This window comes from Diabrotica virgifera, chromosome 7 (genome assembly GCF_917563875.1).
Source record: "Diabrotica virgifera virgifera chromosome 7, PGI_DIABVI_V3a".
Lineage (NCBI taxonomy): Eukaryota > Metazoa > Arthropoda > Insecta > Coleoptera > Chrysomelidae > Diabrotica > Diabrotica virgifera.
The window spans coordinates 88203016-88229074 of record NC_065449.1 but is presented as its reverse complement, the minus strand read 5'-3'; the positions used below and the strand labels follow the sequence as shown (position 1 = coordinate 88229074).

The following is a 26059-nucleotide window of genomic DNA, read 5'->3' as shown; positions in this document are numbered from 1 at the left end:
AATTTGTATTATTTAAGAATATAATAATTACATTTTGGTTTCGTAGTAAGTGTTTTTTAAGAATATTAATGTATAGTTTTAAAATATTGTATTGCAAATAATTATCATTATTAAATGGTTATTATTTGTCAAGTATTCTTTTTCTTTTTTCACACCCTTATGTATGTAATAAAACTAAGGGACTTTCTGAAAGGTCAATCGTAGACTTTAAAGACACAAAAGAAGCGATACTTAAAAGTTACGCCCATTATATATCTTTATATCGTGGGAAATATACAATACAACACGAGCTCCAACCGCTCGACTAATACTCTTTAGAGCTGGCATCAGTGTGTGATCTCGCGTTGAACGGTAAATATCTAAAATTTCGTATATAAGTCCTCCCCCTTACTTTTCAGCGACGGATCTCGTTTCGCTGTAAATTTATCAGAAAAATTTAAGTACAAAAATCATTTCCCCTCTAAGTGTGCCATGATTAATATGTTAATTATAAAGATACTTATGAACAATATACTCCAATAATTAATTTCCTATTGGTGGATCTCGGGTTGTCCTCGATTTAGTCGGATCTCGCCTTGATATTAAGACGTATATATATATATATATATATATATATATATATATATATATATATATATATATATATATATATATATATATATATATATATATATATATATATATATAAAAAACAGATGAAATAGAGAATGTGGAAAAATTTGAAAAAAAAATCTGTTTGATTTCGTACGAGTGGTCGTTAAACCATAAGCCTTGGATCTTTTTTTTAAATATATATATACAGACGGTAAAATGAAAGAATACCCATGAACGAACATATAAAACACGCTGTATTTTCCTGTCACCGTGCCACAAAGAAAATTGTCCAATGCAAGTACATGTAACAATAATTATTACATGTACTTGAGCTGGCCAATTTTTTGTGTGACACGGTGATAGGAAAATACACCGTGTTTTATATGTTCGTTCATGGGTATTCTTTCATTTTTCCTACTGTATATATATATATATATATTTCATTATTTTTTAAAAAAACCAGATTTATGTAACTACAGACTTTGTTGAAAAGTTGTTCAATCCAATTGCTAAAAAATGTCATATGTCAACTGTCACTTTATATGAGAAAAATATAGGTGAAGACACCTTAACGAGCACACCCTGTCTACATCGACTGTCATTAAAAATCCTCCATGCGAGGCGACCATTCTGCTATCTGACACCGCAGTATTCAAATGGTAAGGTTTTTTTGACCTTACCATGATCAAATATTCGTTTTATATATAATGTAATTTTTGTGTGAAAGTCCTTTGTGCTCGTTCTTGATGTTTAACTTTTCTGGATACAAAAATAACCAACAGCATATTGAACAATTTTTTAAACAGAGAGACAAGGTTTTTTTCCAACCAATAAAAAACTACATAAGAAACAGAAGTATTTCATATCATAAATGGAACCCATCTCTCTTCATAGTGGTATTTTGACCTTTTTGACGTAAGTTAAACTTTGAATTCTAAGATCAATTATTCATTAGAGATCTTTTATTGTAGCATAGCTCCGAAGATGGCTTTATAAGCCGAAAGCGCTCAGCTAAGAATTATTAATTTTACACACTTCAAAAGTACAGTTCTCCCCCTTTTACCTGTTGTCATAAGTGTGTACAAAACTATTTCAGTCTTTACATTTTTGCAATTTGTTTAAAAAAAACTCTTTAAAAAAATTTGGACTTTTTTTGCGTGGGCGACTTCTTGAACCTTATTCTGGGGTGTCTTACGAATGTGATTATGCAAAAAAATCTCATGGCAATATTTTTCCAACGAACCCGCAATTTTCGCCTTGTCTAAAAATGGAAACATAAAAGCGTCATTGGTATAATAGCACAAGAGCTGTTAGATATTTTTGGGTAGGTATTTAAGGCAATTTGAAAATGTTTCAGGGAACTCTTCCATGATAGCCTAATACAAAAATGCCGGTCTGGCTGGAGAGTAGCGGTCATTTTCCTAAAAAATCCCCACCCCCTCAAAGTTACAAAAAGGGTAATTACAAAAAATATCTTTGAGGTGACTTTAAAGTAAATTTAAATGTTTTAAACTCAGCAAGATGCTTGCATGGGCGCCCCAGGATTATTTTCATGGGGTGCATCGAAACTTCAGGAGATTGCATCTGAATCCATACATACTATTAACCAGTATAAAATGTACAACTATACATGTATAGCTATGTACTTTCCGGACACGAGGGTGCAATTCTTAATTTGACAAGGTATGTTTTAATATTAAAAATTAATATTCTAAAAAAGACAGGTTTTTTTTGGTGAGATTTTCTACCTGTCAGGTGATCAAAAAAATTACGCGTGTGTACGTGAATGAAAAGCGCTATGCTATAGGTAAGCTGCAGTGTGAGAAAGAGGGTAATGTCGATAGCTGCTTGCGTCCTCGTTCGCAGCGATTCTATTAGCTCGAGAAAAATCACGTGACTTGACAATACCCATATTATTTTGTCTCAAAATGTTGGGGTAATTATTGTGTATTTTAGATTTCTCATATATCTTTTTATTAATTAAAAAAATATAATATTTACTATAGAATAAATTTGGCAAATATGACAGAAAAGATAAATTTATTATTATAAATATACAAGAATAAAAATATAAATTAAATTAAAGCTGTGTCCGAATCTTGTACTTCTTCAAACTCTTCATCTGAACTAAAATACTCATTTTCTTCTACTTTTTCGTCGGACTTCCTTTGAGACTCGGATTTCTCTATATGATATATAAATAGTTATATCATCATTCAACCCGGATTTATCCACTGCTGGATGTAGGTCTCCCTCAGTATTTTCCATGCATTTCTGTTTTGTGCTGTTTGCATCCAATTTTTGTCGATCCGTTTTATGTCATCAGACCATCTGGTTGGTGGACAACCTCTACTTCGATATTCCAGTGTATTATTCGCTGTGTCCATCTGTTATCCGACATTTCTAGTTATGTGTCCAGCCCAGTTCCACTTTAGAGTCATAATTCTTTCTATGTCATCCGTCACTCCTGATCTCCGTCTTATCTCCCTGTTCGTAATTCGATCCCTACGAGAAATGCCCAACATTGAGCGTCCCATGGCTCTTTGGGTAACACAAATTTTATTTCTTACTTTCTTGGTTATTGTTAAAGTTTATGCACCATATGTAAGTACTGGCAATGCACACTGATCAAAGACTTTTCTTTTGAGACACATAGGCAGTTCTGACTTAAGGACATAGCTCAGCTTGGCGAATGTCACCCTAGTAAGTCCTATGCGGCGGCTTAATTCGCACGTTTGATTATCTCTTTCTATGCGTATCTCATTGCCTAAGTACTTATAAGAGGTGATTTATTCAATAGGCATGCAATTTACTGAAATCTTTTCTCTTAACACAAGATTTGTCATGATTTGTGTTTTGTAGGGTTGATTTTTAATCCAATTTGTAAGGAGGCTAGGTATAGTTTCTCCAGTTGATATACTGCATCATCGGTGCTGTCAGCAAAAAGAACAATATCGTCAGCGAATCTCAAATGACTAAGTATTTTTCCGTTGATAGTATAATTCCTTTTTCACTTAGATTTGCGTTCTTAAACAAATGCTCTAATAATGTTATAAACAATTTTGGCGAAATTGTGTCTCCCTGTCACACTCCCCGTTTTATTTTAAATGCTTTGGTCTTTTTATCTGCCAGTTTCACGCAATAGATGTATTTAATAATTTTTTTATAGCGATTATCTATAATCTATACGACACTCTGTTAAGGCTTTTAACATTTTTTGATTACTTATGGTGTCAAAAGCTTTTTCGTAGTCAACAAATATAAGGACAAATGGCTTGTTATATTCAACACTATTTTCTATTAAGTTATTAATTACTTGTAAATGATCATTCGTGCCATATCCTGCTCTAAATCCTGCTTTCTCTTTTGGCTGATAGAAATCCAACTTACTTCCTAGTCTGTTGTAAATAATATTAGACCAGTAAGGATCTGTTTTTAGGTGGATGTGAGAGGTGGCATTCAGATTTTTGCGGATAAAGTTAGGTGATAACTTCGTTAATAATAATTGATTTATGCTCCTTCTCAAATATGCCCGGAACATTTATAAAAAAAAATAAAATATTTAAAAATTTCAAAAATTTTCATTTTTTTCTACTTTTTTTCATTTAAGAACAAAGGCCTATAGGAATAAAACAAAGATAATTAAATTTTCTATCAGATACGATTGGTTAAAAATGTCTTAATTTATCACCCTTGCTTCAAAATAACAATAAATATAAAATAAGGGGGCAAAACAAGCCTGTTCTTATTCAATGATTTTGCATCACTTAGGTTACACTTGGAATCTTCCTAATTCGCTTAGAAAATTTTTGTAATGTGCTAAAACCGTACACCAAATTTCATTAAAATTGACTTACTAGATTTTGCATAATAATTTTGCAATCTAAACTTTTTTTTTAATTAAGATTTTTTAAAATCTTGCACAACAAAAACTAGAAAATACAAAGATTTGTAAATTTTTTTACATATAAATAAGTACTCCACCTATCTAATGCACTTTACAGAATTGAAATCGGATTATTTAAGTAGCCTCAGCAATGTTTTAAAGTTATAAGCAATTTTTTGGCTTATAAACAAATTAGTGCTGTGGCCAGGAGGGGGTGCTACGGGCTCCTTTATTTAGATGGACTTACCCAAGTTTTTTATGTATTTTGACCCGTAGAATACGAATTTTTTGGGTAACAGTTGATCCGGATGTCGATAAGATTGTTATAAACAAAGAACTTGAGGAATTACATAAAATCGATTTTTCGCAAAATAAAACATTTTTTTGTATTTCTTGGGTAATTCTAAGCAAAAAATGTTCTTACAACTTTTTTCGTAGGATGCATAGTTTTCGAGATAAACGCGATGGAACTTTCAAAAAATCGAGAAATTGCAATTTTTGAACGCGAATAACGTTTTAGGTCTGGATCCCGCGTATGAAAAAAAAGTTGATTAATAGCAAGCTGAAAATGTGTTAATAGCTTAAGGGTGTCTAGTCGGATAAACTTTGATATATGGGAACACTGTAACAGGGCAGTTTTCGGTCAGACCACGAAAATGGCACATTTATTTTATCCGACAGAACAGACATAAACTCTCCGAACAGAGATTAAACTCTCATGCAAAAATCAGACTGCTATTTATCACCTGTCATAATTCCTGTCATTTGACGTATTCTACATGTTCCACTCATTAAAACGCCCATTTGGTGATAAATAGCAGTCTGATTTTTGCATGAGAGTTTAATCTCTGTTCGGAGAGTTTAAGTCAGTTCTGTCGGACAAAATACATGTGCCGTTTTCGTGATCTGACCGTTCCAAATTGTTAACCTGTTCCACAATTAAAACTTTCCCTGTTCCAGTGTTCCCATATATCAAAGTTTGTCCGACTAGACACCCTTAAGCTATTAACAAATTTTCAGCTTGCTATTAATCAACTTTTTTTTCATACGCGGGATCCAGACCTAGTTTGATTAAAAAATAGAATAGCAATTCTGCTGACAGCATTTGAAAGTTTAAGTCAAATTATACCGTTTTTAATTATTTGCATTGCTAAAAATTAATTTTTTTATTATTAAACAAAGCTATTTGTTTATAAGTCACAAAATTGTTTATAAATTTAAAACATTGCTGGGGCCCCTTAAATAATCCGATGTTATTTCTGTAAAGTGTATTATATAGGTAGAGCACCTCTTTATATGTTAAAAAATTAGCCAACTTCTAAATGGTCTACTTTTTGTTCAGAAAGATTTTAAAAAATTTGAACTTTTTTAAAAACATTTAGATTGCAAATTTATTATGCAAAATTTATTAGGTCGATTTTAATGAAATTTGGTACACGATTTATCTATGTTACAAAGAATTTCCTAAACGAATTACTAAGGTTCAAAGTGCCACCAAAGTGGTTAAAAGATATTGAATAACAACAGACTTATTTTGCCCCCTTATTTTGTATTTATTGCTATATTGCAGAAAAGGTAATACCTTAAGACATTTTTACCAGTCGTATATCATATAAAATTCAATTATCTTTATTTTATTTCTCTACGACTTTGTTCCAAAACGAATCGTTTTAAAGTTATAAGCAAAGAAAGCAGAAAAAAATCGATGTTTTTCGAAATTTTTAAATACTTTAATTTTTTTAATTATGTTCCGGGCATATTTGAGAAGAAGTATAAGTCAATTATTATTACTGAAGGTGTCACCTAACTTTATCTGCAAAAATCCGAATGCCACCTCTGACATCCAAAAATAGACGTTTTTTCGCAGATCCTTACTGGTCTATATGTGTTTATTGAATTCGTTCAATATTGTTCTTCTTCATATGCCACATCCTTTCAGGAAAATGGCGATCATCACGGCCCGTTTTACTCTATCTGCAGCGATTCTGAAGAGTTCTATTTTTGTTTTTACACTCCACTACTATAAATTTTTCAACCAGGATATGCGTCGTCTTCCGATTCTCTTCTTTCTTCCACTTTTCCTTATGTAACTAATCACATTAACTCGTGTTTTTCATTTCTTAGTATGTGATCAAAGTAGCTCATTTTTCTTTCCTTCATAGTGTTGAGTATTTGTTTTTCCTTTTTCATCTTTCTTAATATTTTCGTGTTTGTTACGTGTTGTGTCCATGATATTTTTACATTCTTCGATAACACCACATCTCAAAAATGGCAAGTCTTTTTTCAGTTGCGTCCATGATTGTCCAGGCTTCGACTCCATATAAAAGACAGAAAATACGTAGAAACTCAATTAATTAATTAGTCCCCTCGAGGCCGGCACCGAATCTCGAGAGAAGTCCGACGAAGAAGAAAAAGAAAACGATTATTTAAGTTCAGATGAAGAGTTTGAAGAAGTACAAAATTTGGTTACAGAATTAATTTAATTTATATTTTTATACTTCTATAGTTATATATTTATAATAATAAAATCTTTTTCTATCATATTTGCAAAATTTATTTTACAGTATGTATTATCTTCTTTTAATTAATAAAAAGGTATCTGAGAAATATAAAATATATAATAATTACTCCAACATTTTTAAGCACAACAGCATGAGTATAGTCAGATCACGTGATTTTGCTCGAGCGAATGGAATCGCTGCGAACGCGGATGCAAACAGTTATCGACATTACGCTCTTTCTCATACTGCAGCTTACCTATAGCGCTTTTCATCACCTGGCAGGTAGAGAGTCTCACCAAAAAACCCTTCTTTTTTAGAATATCCATTTTTAATATAAAAAAATACCCTGTCAAAATAGCAATTCCACGCTCCTGTCCGGAAAGAAAGTACATAGCTATACATCTATAGTTGTATATTTTATACTGGTTAATAGTATCTATGTATAGATTCAGATGCGATCTCCTAAAGTTCAGATGCACCCCCTGAAAATAATCCTGGAGCGCCCATGCAAGCATCTTGCAGAGTTAAAATCCCTCGCAAATCGCCTGGCTGGTTTAGTCTTTTATATTTGAATATTTAAATTTACTTTAAAGTCACCTCAAAGATATTTTTTCTAATAACAATGTTTACCCTTTTTTAAATATTGGGGGGATTTTTGGGGGAAATGACCGCTACCCTCCAGCCAGACCGGCATTTTTGTAAGGCTATCATGGAAGAGTTACCTAAAAAATTTTCAAATTACCTAAAATACCTACCCAAAAATGTCTAACAGCTCTTGAACCATAATGGGATAGCGCCACGTGTGTTTAAAAAAAATTAAATAATCAATTTGTAGATATTAATAAAGTTTTATTCTATTATAGGCTATTGATTATGTTCAAAATAAGAGAGCTAAAAGGAACTACAACGTTAACGGGATTTTATTGTCTCATATAGTCAACGGACCTCTAAATTTGAAAAAACCGCGGAGTGCTACCATTTAAATGGGTGCGTTTTTGAGAAATGGGTGAATTAGTCCCTAGGCACAGGGTGAATTAGGGTGAGTGCTATGCATCCTTGGTACTAAGACGTCTACAGGAAAATTGTTTCAGGTTAAATTTACTATCGAAATATTACATTTTAAAGTCAAAAATGTTTATATTTACAAAAATAAAATTTTATTTATAAAAACAACACGAAAGAAAGCAATTTTGTTTTTGCCTCGTAACTGTTTTCCACGGTGATATAGGTATAGACATTGCTTCAACAAAAACTAACTTACATTCTTTCTCTTTAAAATGGCGTTTAATAGAAGTTTCTAGGATTTATATTTTCCGAAATAGGATTTTTTTAAATTCGCCACTCACAGCATTTTTGGGCCATTTTCCCCATTATTTCGCAAACATTGTTCTGTAACTTTTTTTACGCATTTCTAGGTATATGCAATAATACATATTAGAAAGAGACCATTTACCTTTAAAATGGTCTATTGTATAAGGTTGCGTCTATTTTGAAGCAAGTTCTGCTTTTTCAAGCTTTTATACTTTTAATGATTTTTTGATATCTTTTATGATTATTTTTTAAATTTCTCATTATGACTTTTTTTCTTGTACATTTAGGGATATACATCATATAATAGAAAACAACATATTTTCTTTAAATATGAATAACCATTTTCAATTTCGTTGCAAAACGAAAATACAGCCGAACCATATTCCAGTCCAATCAGAGAGTGCTGCAAGCACCTCTACCGGTTTCGAAACTTATTAGTCTCTCATCAGGAGGCACATATGCTGCTCTCCCTGATCCAACCAAAACAAACCCCAGCGTGCAGTCCCGAATTGCAACGAACGAAATGGCATAGATGCCCTAGCGGCAACTGCTAGCAAAAGACTAAGTTCTCACTCTGATGGCACATAATTGTTTTCATTCTGGTGGGATATGTTATGTGCCATCAGAGTGAGAACTTAGTCTTTTTTTTATATTTTCTTTACTTTAAAATGGTGTATTCCAAAAAAACTAGGACTATTTTTAAACAAGATATCCGTAGGATATCCAACCGTAATTTGAAAAAAATTTAAAATTTTTTAATTTTTTCTTAATTAGAAGAATATAATTGCATATTATAATATAATTTTTAATTCCAAATAACTTTTCTTTATAACACTTTTCGATATTGTGAAATATAAAGGTACTTTACTCCTGAGCAAAGTCATATTTTTTAACATACCTCGTAAATTATTAATAAAATTTTATATCTGATGATTGAATTTTAGGTTTCAGACTAGGCAGAACATTTTATAAAGAATAACTTTTTTTCATAAAATTAATACTAAAAAAGTTTTCCATATGGTTCCAACTATTGCATGTGTAAATTATGTCACATTTTAAAAAAGCATATTAAAAATAGTCCTAGAATTGTTTACCGTACACCATTTTAAAGTAAAGAAAATGAGCTTTCCTTTTTATTACATAATGTATATATATACCCAAATATACAATAAAAAAAGTTATAATGAGAAATTTAAAAATAATCGTAAAACATATCAAAAATCATTAAAAGTATAAAATTTTGAAAAACCATATCTTGCTTAAGTATAGCCATACGGCCTTCTACGATAAAACATTTTAAAGCTAATTGACTTCTCTTTCTACTAAACGTACCATTGCGTATATAGACCAGGGCGGATCTGTAAAAATATTAGTACATTTGGACGTTGAGAGGTGACTCAAATTTTTTTGCAAAAATTGCTTGAAAATAAATCAAATAATAATATTTGAGTTATCCTCCCTGTCAAAAAGGTCCGGAACATTGTTTAAATAATTAAAATGTCAAAAAATGAAGGAAAAATTCGATTTTTTTCTTCGTTTTTTGATTATAACTTTAAAAGTATTCATTTCCGAGAAAAGTTGTACTAACATAAAAGTTGCGTAATTAAATTTGCTACAATATAGAATTAGTTAAAGATTTAAAAAATAGTCACCCTGGTTGCCAAATAGCAATAATTGCGAAAAAACCATACAAAAACAAGTATTAGAATTTTACGTTTTTCAACCATTTATGCTAAACTTAGGACCTTCATATTTCACCCATAAAAACTTTATGATACAGTAAAACAATACTGTAAATTTCATTAAGATCGGTTCAAAAGATTTTGCAAAATAAATTTTGCAATCCAGCTTTCGCAAAAAAATTCATTTTTTCAAAATGTTACAGGACTGAAAATACAGCAGATAGCAAATTGAAATTTTTTTTGCGTATAGAAGTGTACTGTACCTTTTATTTTCAATTATTGCAAAATTAAAATCAATCAACACCCACGGCGTCAAGAATTTTTTTAAATAAACATTAATTATTGGTGCTACGCGCAGGACAGGGGATAGTTTGCTCTGATTGAGCATTCCAATGACCTTTGATAATGATTGATACATTTTAATTTTTATTACATTTCGATATAAATAAATAAATTTGTTTATTGCAAAATAAAAACACATACTCTATCCTTTGAAATAACAGTTTTTTAGCAAAAACTTTCTTTGTTCATATATTTTAACTTAGAGAATAAAAGTTTATTATTTTTAAACATATGCAATTGTTTAAACAATATTTCACAAACAATAATAAAATTAGTTTGATTTTTGTGGAATTAAAATATTAAAATACAACAAAGTATAGAGTAAGAAAATAATACATTAGATAAAGATTGGAAGAAATTTTGATGGAAATCAACTTGTGTGAATAGAACACCGCTGTCCTGCGCGTAGCACCAAAAATTAATGTTTATTTAAAAAATTTCCTGACGCCGTGGTAATTAATCGATTTTAATTTTTCAAATTGCAAATAAAAGGTACAGGACACTTCTATAAGCAAAAAAAAATTAAACTTGCTATCTGCTTTATTTTCAGTCCTGCAACATTTTAAAGAAATGATTTTTTTTTTGCCAAAGCTGGATTGCAAAATTTATTTTGCAAAATCTATTAAACCGATCTTAATGAAATTTACAGTGTTGTTTAACTATATTATAAAGTTTTTCTGGGTAAAATATGAAGGTCCTAAGTTTAGCATAAATGGTTGAAAAATGTAAAATGCGAATACTTGTTTTTGTATAGTTTTTTTCGCAATTATTGGTATTTTGCAACAAGGGTGACTATTTTTTAAATCTTTAATCAATTTTATATTGTAGAAAATTTAATTACGCAACATTTATGTCAGTACAACTTTTCTCAGAAATGAATAGTTTTAAAGTTATAATCAAAAAACCAATAAAAAAATCGAATTTTTCCTTCATATTTTGACATTTTGATTATTTAAACAATGTTCCGGACCATTTTGAGTTGGAGGATAACTCAAATATTATTATTTGATTTATTTTCAAGCAATTTCTGCAAAAAAATTTGAGTCACCTCTCAACGTCCATCTCAAAACAGATGCGCCCTGGACTAATACCTGGAGATGCGTAGAAAAAAGTTACACAACAATGTTTGCGAAGTAACAAGGAATATTCCAAAATCGCTGTGAATGGCGAAATTTGAAAAATCATATTTTGGAAATTATAAATCACAGGGACTTTTACCAAACGCCAGTTTAAAGAGAAAGGATGGAAGTTTTTTTTCTTTTTTTCTGTGAAGTAACGCCTATACCTATATTCCCGTGGAAAAAAGTTATGGGGCAAAAAACAAAATTGCTATCTTTCATGTTTTTTTCTTGCTTCTTGCTTCTTTTTTGGATATATTTTTGTAAAAAAAACATGTTTTTGACTTTAAAATGTGATATTTCGATAGTAAATTTATCCTGGAACAATTTTCCTATAGGTGTGTTTGCACTAAATGTGCATAGAACTCACTCTAATTCGCCCTGTGCCTAGGGACTAATTCACCCCTTTCTCAAAAACGCACCCATTTAAATGGTAGCACTCCGCGGTTTTTTCAAATATAGAGGTCCATTGACTATATGAAACAATAAAACTCTGTTAACGTTGTAGTTCCTTTCTAAAATACATAAATCAATAGCCTATTAGTCACATATTTATATTTAATAAGATTTTATTAGAAATGCTCTAGAACAGGAAAAGGAATAAAATAACGAACAAAATCCGGAGTGAAAGAGTAAAGTGAAATAATTGACAATAATTTGATGTCAATTCGAAATTTTAATTCTTCCTTAGAAACGTAGGTGCTTCTAAATTATAACATTTTATATCTGAACAAATAATTACGAAGTTACCCCCATTATTGGTTTATTAAAATTACTACCAACAAAATTTGTGGCAATAAAATTTAAAATGATTTTTAAATTATTCATCACTGTTTTATGATATTTCGTTGAATATTATCATCCGTGTCATAAAAACTGTTATGTCAATAATTTTCAAATGTGGTATCATAGATTTAGTTGTTTTAAATTTCATAAATATTCTTATATGAGAAATTATAGGGCTACTTTACCTCTTAAACACTGTTTTTCGGGATTTATGATTGATATATTGCTATTTGGTGGTCTTACTTCGAAGGTGTTAACATCCAAAATTCCACAAATCTTTTGAATTACCTCATCATTGATATCTTCTTCAGATATTACATTCATTTCTCTGCAAGCACAAAGAGAACAATATATACTAAATGAAGAAATTTAATTCTTATCAAAATAAGCAGAGACAATCAAGCACATGAAATACAGAGGCGAATAGGTCTTACATGGGAAGCATTTTTTGGCAAACTAAGCCATATTCTAAAAAGTTCAATTCCCATAGGTTTATTACCAATGTGTTTTGCCTGTACAAACTCATGAAGCAGAGCAGTGGCGTAACAAACTCCGTCGCCCCCCCCCCGCAGAATTGGAAATGGGGCCCCCTTTAAAAAATTACTAAATGCGACATGTGTAACAAATATGTACTTATATGTGTTACAGCCCAGTAAATCAGCGTAAAATATGGCGATACCGTGTAATTTTCAGTGTCACCACCGAAGTGGTCAACTCAAGACTTTTCGAGTTATTTATGAGTAAAAATGTTTAATGTTCAAGAAAAACACCACGTTTTTAGGCGATTTGTCGCAAATAGTTCAGAGAGTAAGTATTCGATCGAAAAGAATATTGTTAGCAAAAATGTATTTCTCTTATAAAAAAAATGTGTAACAAAAATGAAGTCTATCCACTCAGTAAAAGAAAACTTGTAGCTCATGAAAAGTTTTTCTTATTCGTCAAATTCCAAATCGAATACTTCAACGTGAAATAACCAAAAAATGAAATGCTGTTCGGGGAAACTCATTAGAAATTTTTTAAAGTGTTTAAAAGAAGCTTTATTGTTTACAAAAGTTTCTAGCATCACAACCAAGCCAGTTACGCTCAAAATACAGTTAATTCCATTTTTAGAAAAAAATTGTGAAAATCTCCCCCTATTTAGCACCCCAAATGAAACTAATCATTATCGCCTTACAAATTACCTAACTTTTTTATACGACCTGTGAGTTATACCGGTTCAAAGAGCTTATTTTTAAAAGGGTTCTAGTTGAAGGGCTTGAACGAGTTTGTAATCACGAGCATATGCAAATGTTAAACAGCCATGTCTTAACCAATTTTTGTCTTACAGAAAAACAAAATAAAGCCAAAATATTTATAAAAGCAAGACCTACCTACATCTCTTTACTCTTTGAGATTTTTCGTATCGCTAATACTTACTTTTTAAGTTATTTTGAAAAAAAGGCATTTTTCTAAAATATAAAAACTTAAATTTTTTCAAAAATAAGTACCTTGAACCGGTCAAACTTCCAGATCATATAAACAATAAATATTTAAAGTAAATGGTAAAGCGCTAATGATAAATTTTATTTGGAGTGCGAAATAGGGGCAGATTTTCACGATTTTGTTTACCAAAAAAGGGGCCAACTTTATTTTGAGCGTAACTCGTATAGTTTTGGTGCTAGAAACTTTTATAAAAAATAAAAATAAAGCTTTTTTTGAAACATTTAAAAAAAGTTTTAAGAATTTTTCCCGAAAATTGCTTTATTTTTTGGTTATTTCAGGTTGAAATATTCGATTTGGAATTGGACAAATAAGAATAATTTTTCATGAGCTTCAACTGTGCTTTTACTGTGTCGATAGACTTTATGAATAAGTACACCATTTACTGTATCTTATAAGCTACATTTTTACTACAAATATTTTTTCGATATCTAATATTTATTTCGATAAATACTTATTTTTAAGTTATTTGCGAAAAACTTGTCTGAAAACGTTGTTTTTTTTTTGAAAAATAAACATTTTTACTCGCAAATGACTCGAAAAGTCTTAGCATAGATAAAGAAACTCTATAGAAGAACAAAAGTTGCTTATAATTAGTCAATTTGTACATTTCCGAACTTATTTTAAACGTATGTTTTTCACCCCACGGAGGGGTGTCATCTCTGATGTAAAAGCAACCAACGGCATAAATCCAACTTTGAAGTGGAGTGTAACTAGAACCTAATTCCAAATTGTCAAGCAAATACGTCCGTCGTGACGCTGATAATTTCACTCCAAAACTGTCATTTACTGAGCTATTGGTGTATTCATGCATTGTTTATGACGACTTAGATTTTTCATCTTTATTGGTATAGAATAAAATAGAACAAAAATTACTAAATGATTACATTAGTATTATTCTATGAGATGAACAACTTTCTTCGTGCACTATCTACTATCAGCGAATATATCTACAATTTTATTAATTCGGATGGACAACCTCATTTTCAATACTGCACTGCTTAAAAAACGTATGTATAAAAATAATATAAAACACATTTTTACATATATTAGACAACAAGATGGGGCCCTTGACATATTAGGGCCCCCCGTAAGCTTCATGCTGCGGGGTCTCTGTTACGCCTCTGGATAATTGTATCGAAATACTACATAAACGTAGATAAAGATTAAACAGAAAACCCATTTCTAGATTTATAAATATTGTTCTAAAATTCGGCAAATTGCACTTCTTAAGTCTTTCAATAGTCACGTACAAAGCATTATAGTTTATTGTCGTTACCATAAAATTTCGGTAGGCCGGAAGGGATTAAGTTTCTAGATATTATGAGATGATTCACTTGGCATATACGTCTATTTAGAAATTTACGTTTTCAATTTTAAACACAACGTAAAATATTATAACAATAAGAGATTTTTACATAATATCAGGTGACAAGATGGAGCCCCTAAGCGATTGGGGCCCCCCGCAAGCTTTACGCTGCGGGGGCCTCTGTTACGCCCCTGAAGCAGAGACTTTAACACTAACGAAAAAATCCGAGAATAAACTCAGAGTTACTCAACGGCCCATTGAATGTGCAATGCTGAACGTGGGCCTTCGAGACCACCTAATAAACCAACATATCTTGCAAAGATCAGGAGTTCAAGACGTCATAAAAAGAGCTACTACACTTAAGTGGAACTGGGCAGAAACTATAAAAGAAACTAAGGGAGGGCTATGTCCAGTAGTGGACGCGATTAGCTAATTGATGATGATGATGAGTGATATTTAAGTGAGCACTAAAATATCGAGACGGCAGGGGTTATTCGGAGGCCATCGAGATCAATGCCAGAGACCTAGCTACCTGCTAAAAAACACCATCAACCATGAATTACCGACTTACCGGCCGGACCCCTCGTTAGGGCATAACATTCTAAGACATTCTTGCACTTTATCGCTGAGACTGCTTAATCATTTTCCCCTATCTCCCTCTCTATTCACATTCAGTCTTGCCCTTCATTTTCTCTCTTATCTTTTTGCTTGCTCCTGGGCACCCTGTCTCCGATTGGGTGCATTTCTTCCTGTTCCTTTCTCTCCAGAGTTCTCTTTACACATCTCTGAACTGATCTCGACAACCTAAGCATCTTCTCCACCAGTTCCTTGACCAATTGTATCCTATCTCCTAGCTATCTATCAATCAGGCAATCAATCCGTATATAATATACTGTAACGATGTGATGCCTCGGCGGGCGATGAGCTGCTGTTACCGGAGGGGACTGATGGAGTGTCCGTGTTTGCGCATTCCTTCTTCACGGCACCGCTGGGGGAAACCGAAGGAGAGGGCATCGAGAGCATATTTAAGGCGAGCTAGGAGAATGAGAAAATCAGTCATGGTTCGTGTATTGAACTTACTATGGCTCAACAGCTGATGCCTCGCGTATTGAACGAGCTTCAGCTGGCCTGGCAAAGATGCGCCGTTTGTGAGGCGGAACTATGCCTAGGTAGACGCCACCGTAGTGACGTGGAGTCTTGCCACAATCGTTATCGCAGTAGGCGGTAGTAGCGAGGAACGAGTGACTGCATTGAAGTGAAATGCCGTCTCCAGGCTACGTTGTTTTAACGTAGCGAGATTATTATTGTATATATTGATTATCGTATTATTTCGATGTTGCTATTATGATCGGATAACTATAATAAAGTTTAATATTGTTTTTTTTTCTTTGCAGAAGATGGAATTATATTTTATTTTATTTGTTTTAAACTGTATATAATTACCTTTAATATATTTGCTTTATTTTTAAATTGTGTTTTACTGAGTCTGTCGTCCTTAAAAGAACTACCCGTTACAAAATGGCGCCCGAGCAGGGCGCATACTTGGACGATATCGTGGTAATATCGAAGACATTCCAAGAGCATTTATATCACCTACAAGAGGTCTTCCGAAGACTAAAAGAAGCCAGATTACAACTTAACTTCGAAAAATGTACATTCTGCCAGCCAGAACTCAAATATTTAGGACACGTTGTGGGAGCAGAAGGAATAAAAACTGACCCGGAGAAGACCAGCGCTATAACCGAACTTGCACCACCGAGAAATGCACGTCAGCTCCGTCGCTTTTTAGGAATAACCTCATGGTATCGGCGATTCATAGAGAATTATTCGACAATAGCAGGACCACTAAACATGCTTCTAAAGAAGAAGATAAGATGGAAATGGACGGATAAGCAGGAAAACGCGTTTAAGGAACTCAAAGCGAAACTTACGACGGCTCCAGTATTAGCGTGTCCCGATTTCTCAAAAACATTCTACCTACAAACAGATGCATCAAACTGCGGACTTGGAGTTGCGCTAACACAAAAATACGACGGCCAAGATAAGGTAATCGCATACGCTAGTCGAACCCTCACACCAGCCGAGACAAAATATTCCACAACGGAAAAAGAATGTCTATCCATAGTGTACGGGATAAAGCAAATGAAGCCATACATAGAAGGGTACAACTTCAAGGTTATATCGGATCACCAATCTCTCAAATGGCTGAAGAATCTCAAAAACCCGTCAGGTCGATTAGCCAGATGGAGTTTAGAACTGCAGCAGTACGATTTCGAAGTCATATATAGAAAGGGAGTTCTGAACAAGGTAGCAGATGCTTTATCACGGCAACCACAAGAAACCCTTAATGAGGAACCAGAGCTGGAGTTGTTAGCATCGGAACTAGAATCATGCGATTGGTACGATAATTTATATAGGAATGTGCTCCAAAACCCAGGTAATTTCCCGGATTTACAGATATCAAACGAGAAACTATATAAACACATTTGGAGCAGCCGCAATTTAGCCGACCCAGAATTTAACATCCCATGGAAATTATGCGTACCAAGTTATAAAAGGAAAGAGATTTTGAAAGAAAATCACGACTCAACCACAGCAGGCCATTTAGGAATTGCAAAAACAATTTGCCGGATAGCGCAGAAGTACTACTGGCCTAAGATGTTCAAACAAATTGCAGACTACGTTAGAACCTGTACGAAGTGCCTTCAATATAAACCGTCTCAAATGCAACCAGCCGGGAAAATGCAACCGTCAGCTGTAGAAAAGCCTTGGCATACTGTCTCAATCGATTTAGTGGGACCATTCCCAAGATCTACAAAGGGAAACGCTTTCCTGATAGTCGTGCAAGACCGGTTCACTAAATGGGTCGTCGCCCAACCAATAAAAGCAGCTTCTACGAACTCCCTCATCGACTTTCTACGATCAAAAGTAATTATGCAATTCGGAATCCCAAAGAAAATCATCTCGGACAACGGCGCGCAGTTCACAAGTAGCAGCTTTAGGGCATTCATGAAGTCATACAATATAGATCACATTCTGACACCACCATACTCGCCTCAATGCAATCCAGTAGAACGAACAAACAAGGTACTGAAAACAATGATAGCTACTTACGTGGAGGATAACCATAAAGACTGGGACAAATTCATACCAGAATTCTGCTATGCCATAAATTCGTCAAAACATGATTCGACAGGATTTTCACCAGCGCTTCTCAATTTTGGAAGAGAATTAGATACAACAGATGTGACAAATGACCAGGGTATACAGGGGTACGCAGAAAACTTAAGCAAGTTAGAAGCGTTGAGGGAATTGGCAAAAGTACACATGGAACACGCTTTCGAGGACCAAAAGAAACATTACGATTTAAGGCGAAGAAACTGGCGGCCACATCCAGGAGACCGTGTCATGAAAAAGGAACACTATCTATCATCGGCTAGCGCAGCGTTCACCAGCAAGTTAGCGCCAAAGTACTCAGGACCATACACAGTAACATCCGCGATATCGCCAGTAATCGTAAAACTGAAATTTGCCGACAGCAACAGCCGTAAGCAGATAACGGCGCATGTGAAAGATTTAAAGCCATGGGTGGGGGAAGACGTCTCGACAGAAATCCCATCCCCACCAAAGGAAATCACTATATAAGCAGCAATATTAGCATTCAGAATTTAGTTCGTCCACATCCACCATGGAAGATATTCTAGAAATTCCTGAACAGATGACCCCCCTAGGAACGCCAGAGAGACCCGGTCTGCCCGTGACACCAGGGAAAGACGCGGAACGGATGTTAAAGAGATTCCACGAACTATTTGGAACGCCGCCATCCCCGCCAAGGAAGCAGAGTGTCCTCGAATCCCCGGCGGCCCCAGATACACCAACGGGGCTCGAAGCCCAAGCCGCATCCACTCCAGGAGAACCTCAAACCGCAGAATACTCTGACCTATTGGAAGTCGTCCCAAAGCGACTAATTGAAGGAGGGACCAAAAGATACAGAATTTCATGCAATAACGGGAGAAAAATTGTAATAAAGATACCACGAGGGATAGATGGAATCAAACGACTATAGACGCCAAAAAAAAAAGGTATGTTACTTCTTTTTTTTTTTTCGAAGAAGAGGGGGTGTAATGATAGGCTGACGCTCCGTCCAAACATCGACACTCGGAACCGTGCGATTCTCTCAAATCGCGCAGGTGCCCCCACTAAGTTCCACCTCTCCGAACCAACGCCGCCAGAGGGATATTTAAGAGCATCGTAAGCGACGATCCGGCAGTCCTGAACGACCGTTCTGGGCTCCATAACCAGCCAAGCGAAGTGAACGAGTGACTGCATTGAAGTGAAATGCCGTCTCCAGGCTACGTTGTTTTAACGTAGCGAGATTATTATTGTATATATTGATTATCGTATTATTTCGATGTTGCTATTATGATCGGATACCTATAATAAAGTTTAATATTGTTTTTCCTTTGCAGAAGATGGAATTATATTTTATTTTATTTGTTTTAAACTGTATATAATTACCTTTAATATATTTGCTTTATTTTTAAATTGTGTTTTACTGAGTCTGTCGTCCTTAAAACAACTACCCGTTACAAAATGGCGCCCGAGCAAAATAAAAGCTACGCAGTTTGTAACTACCCGTTACAAATTGGCACCCGAGCAATAATTAGAACCATACAAAGACACAGACTCAGTACCAGGTCCACGTCGTGGATAAATAAATAGAACCCGTTCAAAGATGATTAAGCTTCTTTGTTTTCAGATTCTTAAGGAACCGAAACCGAGAAGGAACCGAAAATAAACGTCGCCGATGCAACGAGCAGGAAGAGTTGCGACCGTTCGCTGTAGAAAAACCTTGGCATACTGTCCCAATGGAGTTGAGGGGATCACGCCCAAGATCTACAGAAGGAAGCACCTTCTAGCCAGTCATCCGAGACCAATTTACGAATCACCGAAAAATACGACATTGTTGATGGAACCGTCAAAGATGAAACCAGCAAGAAAAATGTGACCATCTGCTGTAGAAAAACCTTGATAAGCTGTCCCAATGGATTTGAGGGGACCACGAGCAAGATCTACAGAAGGAAACATCCTCTTGACAATCATCCCAGACCAGTTTGTGAAAGAAAATCGACAGAAAGTACATGCCTTAAGGGTAAACCGTCGCAGATGCAGCCAGCAGGAAGAATGTGACCATTTGCTGTAGAAAAGCCTTGGTACACTGTCCCAATGGATATGAGGGGACCACGATCAAGATCTACAGAGGGAAGCATCTTCTTGACAGCCATCCAGGACCAGTTTACGAAGTAAGGAAGAACCGACCAAGACCACACCGATGATGAGCCCAAGCCGTGTTGCAATACCAACAGAGTTTGTGAGATATGGGGAGGTTTTAATTTTGAATCTCTCACCATCGTGGCGAAAAGGGGTTAATTATTCCCTTTTCCCTAATTGGACATCGGCAAATATTTTAGGACCAGCACGACGTCCGAGAGGGAGAATACTGTCCTTCGATATTAATGAATAATGAACTTTAAGGCAACTGGTTCTACGATGTATTTGGTTTTGGTTTAAAGCAACTAAGAAGCGCGTATAAAGGGTTGTGCTTGAGGAAAGTGAGAAATTAAAATTGTTAAGCGACAAACATTTATTAAGAAACAAATAATTTAACTACATAAGGGATTAATTTATTTAGAGAGTCTTAATTAGGAAGTATGTTGTATTCACAACATACTACACCACCTTTTCCTGTATAGAGAGGCATTTAAAATCATTACACTGATAAACTTTATGAGTATTACTTCTACAAAAAATACAATTATTATCAGAGAAAGAGTGTGATGGTTAGTCAACGGATGAGAAGAAAGAAATTTTTAATTGCGTACTGTTAATAACCTTTTTATTATTGTCTGAAACATTTAATTTTTCCTGAATATCACACTTTTTCTCGAGGAAATTAAAAAACTGTGAAAGTGTAGGTAAGGTCTTTATCCCAATATCGTATTCAAAGGCACTATGTGTAGCAAAATCTAATTTTTGTAAAAATATTTCAATTAATAGTAAATCCCAATGCTCAATTGGTACAGACATATTTTGCAAAGCGACTAGCGTCTGCTTAGCTAGAGTTAAAAATTCGCGTAATGCCTTTGAATTACTTTTAACTAGAGATGGAGCCTTTAACAGTTTTTGAATGTGTAACGTAAACACACGCGATTTGTTTTCGTAGCGATTTTTCAGCGTCTCTAAAGCTATAACGAAATTGTCTTCGACAACTTTGATGTTGTCGATTAATTGAAGATATTCATTTCTCAGGGACGATTTGATATAAATAAATCGTTGCACATTATTTAGTTCTGCATTGTTCATATCAGCGTCTCGAACAACTGATAAAACAGGTTCCATTCCGCGAAGTTCCCTGTGTACACCTGCATTGTGATTTCTGGAAGCCGTCCCTTAGCAGTGGCTACAGTTGACGGAGTACTAGTTGATCTGAGAGAGGGGACGTCTAACAATAACTCGTCCATCCTATGCTGTAAGTCCGCGTGAGTAGAAAAATATTTTGTTCCCTCATCACGCTGCGTCAGTGTCGGCTTCATCAATCTCGTCGATTTGATCCATTACCTCTTCATATTTCAAAAAACAAGTTTTAATTCTGTTTGCCTAAATTGAAAGTGTAGCGCATCAGTTTCTGCACTAGCTTTTGTAGCAGCCAGTTTTCAATTCTTGTAATTTTATCCTTCAATTGTGTCTTCTTCTTCTTGAGGTCTTCCATGGCTATGCCGAATTCTGTTGCATATAGCACACACTGCACACACAATTATTAAACACGGCGAGAGAATAAAAGTCTAAATTACACTGAGTTTAACAAATAACAAACTTTTAAAAGTACTGAAATATTCTTTCAACCCAAATACAGATTGTCCCAAAAAAAGATTTAAGAGCAATATTTACAAAAATGCGAATAAAATAAAACTAATTTAAATATTGTTTTCACAACAAGAGAGTGACCGATATTTCGCAGTAATTTCTGTAGAGGTATGCCTGGATATGAATGGGTATCCCGATATCACTTGCCATATGATCGCATTTAACATTATCTTAAAGAGACCCTGTTTTGGATAAATTCGATCGATTATTCGAAAAATAAGAAATAAGGGAACTATAGACGGGAACTGAATTTTTTTAATAAAATAGGTTCAAAGTGAAGAAGTATTTTACTAAATTTCATTTTCTACTTTTCTTTTTTCCTGTTATTTACCCAATCTTTACAGTACTCTACATCCACATTTTGAAGACCGAGAGGTTTTTCATTAGTTTTCTTGTCAGGGTCCATGCCATATAGTAGAAATGGGAACGTAAGATTTGGTTAATCGAATTTTTGGTGGTAGGAAAATATCTCTGCTGGTAAAAATAGTCTTCATCTTAATAAATCCTGATCTTGCTTTTCTCGATCAGACTTACTCTGACCTGATGTACCTATTGCGATGATTGGTGCCTAAGATACAACCGGTCAAGGTTGACCGGCATGTACGGCGAAGATATAAACAATAGGATGGTAATTTTCGAAACATCACCTTTTTATTTCGGTACTCGTTCTCCACAAAAATTTTCATATCTTTAAAAGACTTATAACATATATTATAATAATAAAAACTATCGATATTACGAGTGAAAAATACCAAAAATACCAAAATTTCAATCAAAAATTAGGTTGGGGAAAATTAAATCTCAAAGTTCAAAATCGGGATACGTTAAAAAATGTATTTTCTCAAGTAACTCGAGTAGAGCCACCAAACTAACGCATTATTAGATGTCAAAGTTACTTTTTTTGTTATAATAAATAAATTTATTTATTATAAAAAAAATTTAATTTGTTTAAACAAAGATTGTTTAAATAATTATACAGCTTTCAAATGAGAATATTTGTATTTTAAACGTTAAAAGGTACACTTGTGGTAAGTTTATCTAAAAAAAAGTCTACAATTGGAAAAGCATAGAGCATAGTACTCTTTATATTGGTGAATTCTGGCATTCAAAATAATGCATCTATTTTACAATGCGATCGATAATATACTTTCGATCGCCAGGTAAAATAAATACATTATTTTAAATGCGAGAACTCACGAATATGAAGAGTATGATACCATGCTCTAGGCTAGGATACCATCCTTTGGTCTCCGTAGTGAGCAAACCCTTAGTCATAGAAATAATAAAATATTCAAATACTTTAAAATGCGAGGCACATTCGTAAAACAAATGCCATCGATTAGGTCATGCGTTTTATTTGAGATGCACCGATGGATTAAAGTTTAATTTTACTTAAGGGGGTATGCGCAAAATCTTGGTATAATTATTTAAATGCATTGATTTTTTTCAAATCCTGATAAAACTAATAATTTTTTTTGAAAAATTTACACGCAGAATGAAAGATTACATCATTGCCGAGGTCTGAAAGTCCCTGAGAATAAACAAAATGTTTCTTTTGAATGAGATATTTAAAATTAAAAATTACAGTAAATTTTCTCTTTTTTCGCCACTGTAACTTATTTAAATAAACATAGAAGTTTTAAGGGAGTTTGGGCCCTCGGTAATAACGTAATCTTTCATTCTGCGTTTAATATTTTCAAAAATACTTATTGGTTTCCTCAGGATTCGAAAAAAAATGAATGCATTTAAAACACATTGGCGCAAAATTTTACGCCTACCTACCCCCTTAACGGCTAAACTAAAAATAGACAATTTTTTGTACGTTCTGTCCGAAATGCATGCCTACTATACAAGTCAATATTTTTGTTAGAATAGTACATTAGTATTTTTTAAATAACTCGTTTATGGTACATTCCATGTCAAATCACTCAGGCATAAAATTTTGGATCTCCGATTTGTCTGAAAATTGGTATATAGCTTCTGCGGGACGTAAAAATAAGATATTTAAGGTAAAAAAATATTCTTCTTCTTTTTTTCTCAAAATGTTATTTTATGAGATTTTACAGTGATTTGGTGTTTATTTAAACAAATTTGCATTTTCTGTCGTAAAGTATCGATGAAAAACATAATATTTTAATAGAAAGGACTCAAAAATGTCATTATATGGCATTATAACAAGTTATTTTGAATCAAAACAAGTTTTTGATCAAATTTTATAGTGTAAAGAACGTTAAAATACTGTTTTTTGCATTTTCCTCCATTCCCAAAATACATTATCATCGATTTGGCTGAAAATTTGCCCACAGATAGCCAAAAGATAGGACTTTAAGTTGTTAGAAGGATTTGAATTATATTACAATACCAAAAAAGTTACATGCAGTAATATCAGACTCAAAAGTATATATTAGTCCAGTCGGGATAGCATTTGACCTTGAATGCCGAGCTGTCCAAAATTTTATTTTTCTGATCTTTAGGGGAGTCAATAGTAGCCTAAATTTAAAATCACGAATGAATTCCTCCGTTACGTTAGCAGCCATCTTGATTTTAAAGGAGAACCTGTTTTGCTCAATATCTCCGCCATTTTTAGATTTTCGACAAAAATGGTAGGAACTGAAATTGTTCCAAATAAATCGTATTTACAATTATTACAATTTCTTTTTAACAATTTTTGTCGTGAGGTCGATATTTTCGAGTTAATTGTACTTACAGTAGACGCCTATATTTTTGACTATAATATTGCATGTAACTTTTTTGGTATTGTAATATAATTCAAATCCTTCTCACCACTTAAAGTCCTATGTTTTGTCTATCTGTGGGCAAACTTTCAGCCAAATTGATTATGATGTATTTTGGGAATGGAGAAAAATGTAAAAAACGGTATTTTAACGTTTTCTACACTATAAAATTTGATCAAAAGCTTGTTTTGAATCAAAGTAACTTGTTATAATGCCATATAATGACATTTTTGAGTCCCTTCTATTAAAATATTATGTTTTCCATTGATACTTTACGATAGAAAATGCAAATTTGTATAAATAAACACCAAATCACTGTAAAATCGCATAAAATAACATTTTGAGAAAAAAAGAAGAAGACAATTTTTTGACCTTAAATATCTTATTTTTACGTCTTGTAGAAGCTATATACCAATTTTCAGACAAATCGGAGGTCCAAATTTTTTTTTGCTCCAAAATTGAGTGATTTGAAATGGAATGACCCTTATACCTTAGTATTTCTTCTACTTCTGTCTTGTGTCTTCCCCAAATAGGAGTGTGTCTCCTAGCTTCTAAATGGCACTCTAACTTCATAAAATCTGTCCACGAGTCAATATTAGTAGCTTTAAGTAATAAGCACCTTAGAGGAAAGATAATTTGACAATTGTCTGCAATACATCGTCCATTAATTTGTTTTGATGCAAAAATTTCGCATTCTTCTTTGGTGTGAAATTTACCTGTAAGACATTGAATTAGGTACTATACATAAGTGCTAAATGCGGCAAGATTGACAAAAGTGTACTTAGTTTCAAACATTAAATAGAGAATAGACAAACTCTAGTATAGGAGTTAATTATGATCTGATAGTATTTAGAACTAATTGATTACTTTTTGGAATTAATTTATGTGATCTGTACTTTTTTCATAAAATTCCTTCTTGTCGTCTTCATTTGCTTCATGACTATCTATGGGCCTTGCGGAGAAGAGACAACAGAAGACTGGAGAAGAAGACACAATGATGAACTCTAGACAGTATATGGAGATGAAAACATAGTACGCTACATTAAAGCAAACCGAATAAGATGGGCGGCCACGTGCTAAGATCGAGTGACGAAATACTTCTGAACGCCACATTCTGGGAAAGGCCCGATGGCAAAAGGTCAGTTGGTCGCGCAAGAAAGAGATGGAAGGATGCAGTAGCCAGTGATCTACGCAAAATGGGAGTACAACAATGGGAAATAACTGCTTAGGACCGACAACAATGGAGGGAAATAGTAAACGCAGACAAGACTCACATAGAGTTGTAAAGCCAAATGATGATGATGATGATGATTTGTACTTTTTCAGATTTCATGATAAAGATTAGCTTCGTGATAAATGCCACACGGTCACACGGGCGATAATTTACGGCGC

At 33.7% G+C, this 26059-nt stretch overlaps 1 protein-coding gene across 1 annotated transcript in view; it reads right to left on the bottom strand.

Moving 5' to 3' along the window:
- The window catches only part of LOC114334874 (SET domain-containing protein SmydA-8-like), a 128634-nt gene that overhangs the window by 57979 nt on the left and 44596 nt on the right, over window positions 1–26059 (bottom strand). Inside the window, exons 3-4 of the mRNA XM_050655519.1 lie at window positions 25158–25383; window positions 12406–12548 (exon numbers count right to left, since the gene is read on the bottom strand). Of these exons, the coding sequence (XP_050511476.1) occupies window positions 12406–12548; window positions 25158–25383 (369 nt within the window). The remainder of the gene's footprint in view (window positions 1–12405; window positions 12549–25157; window positions 25384–26059) is intronic.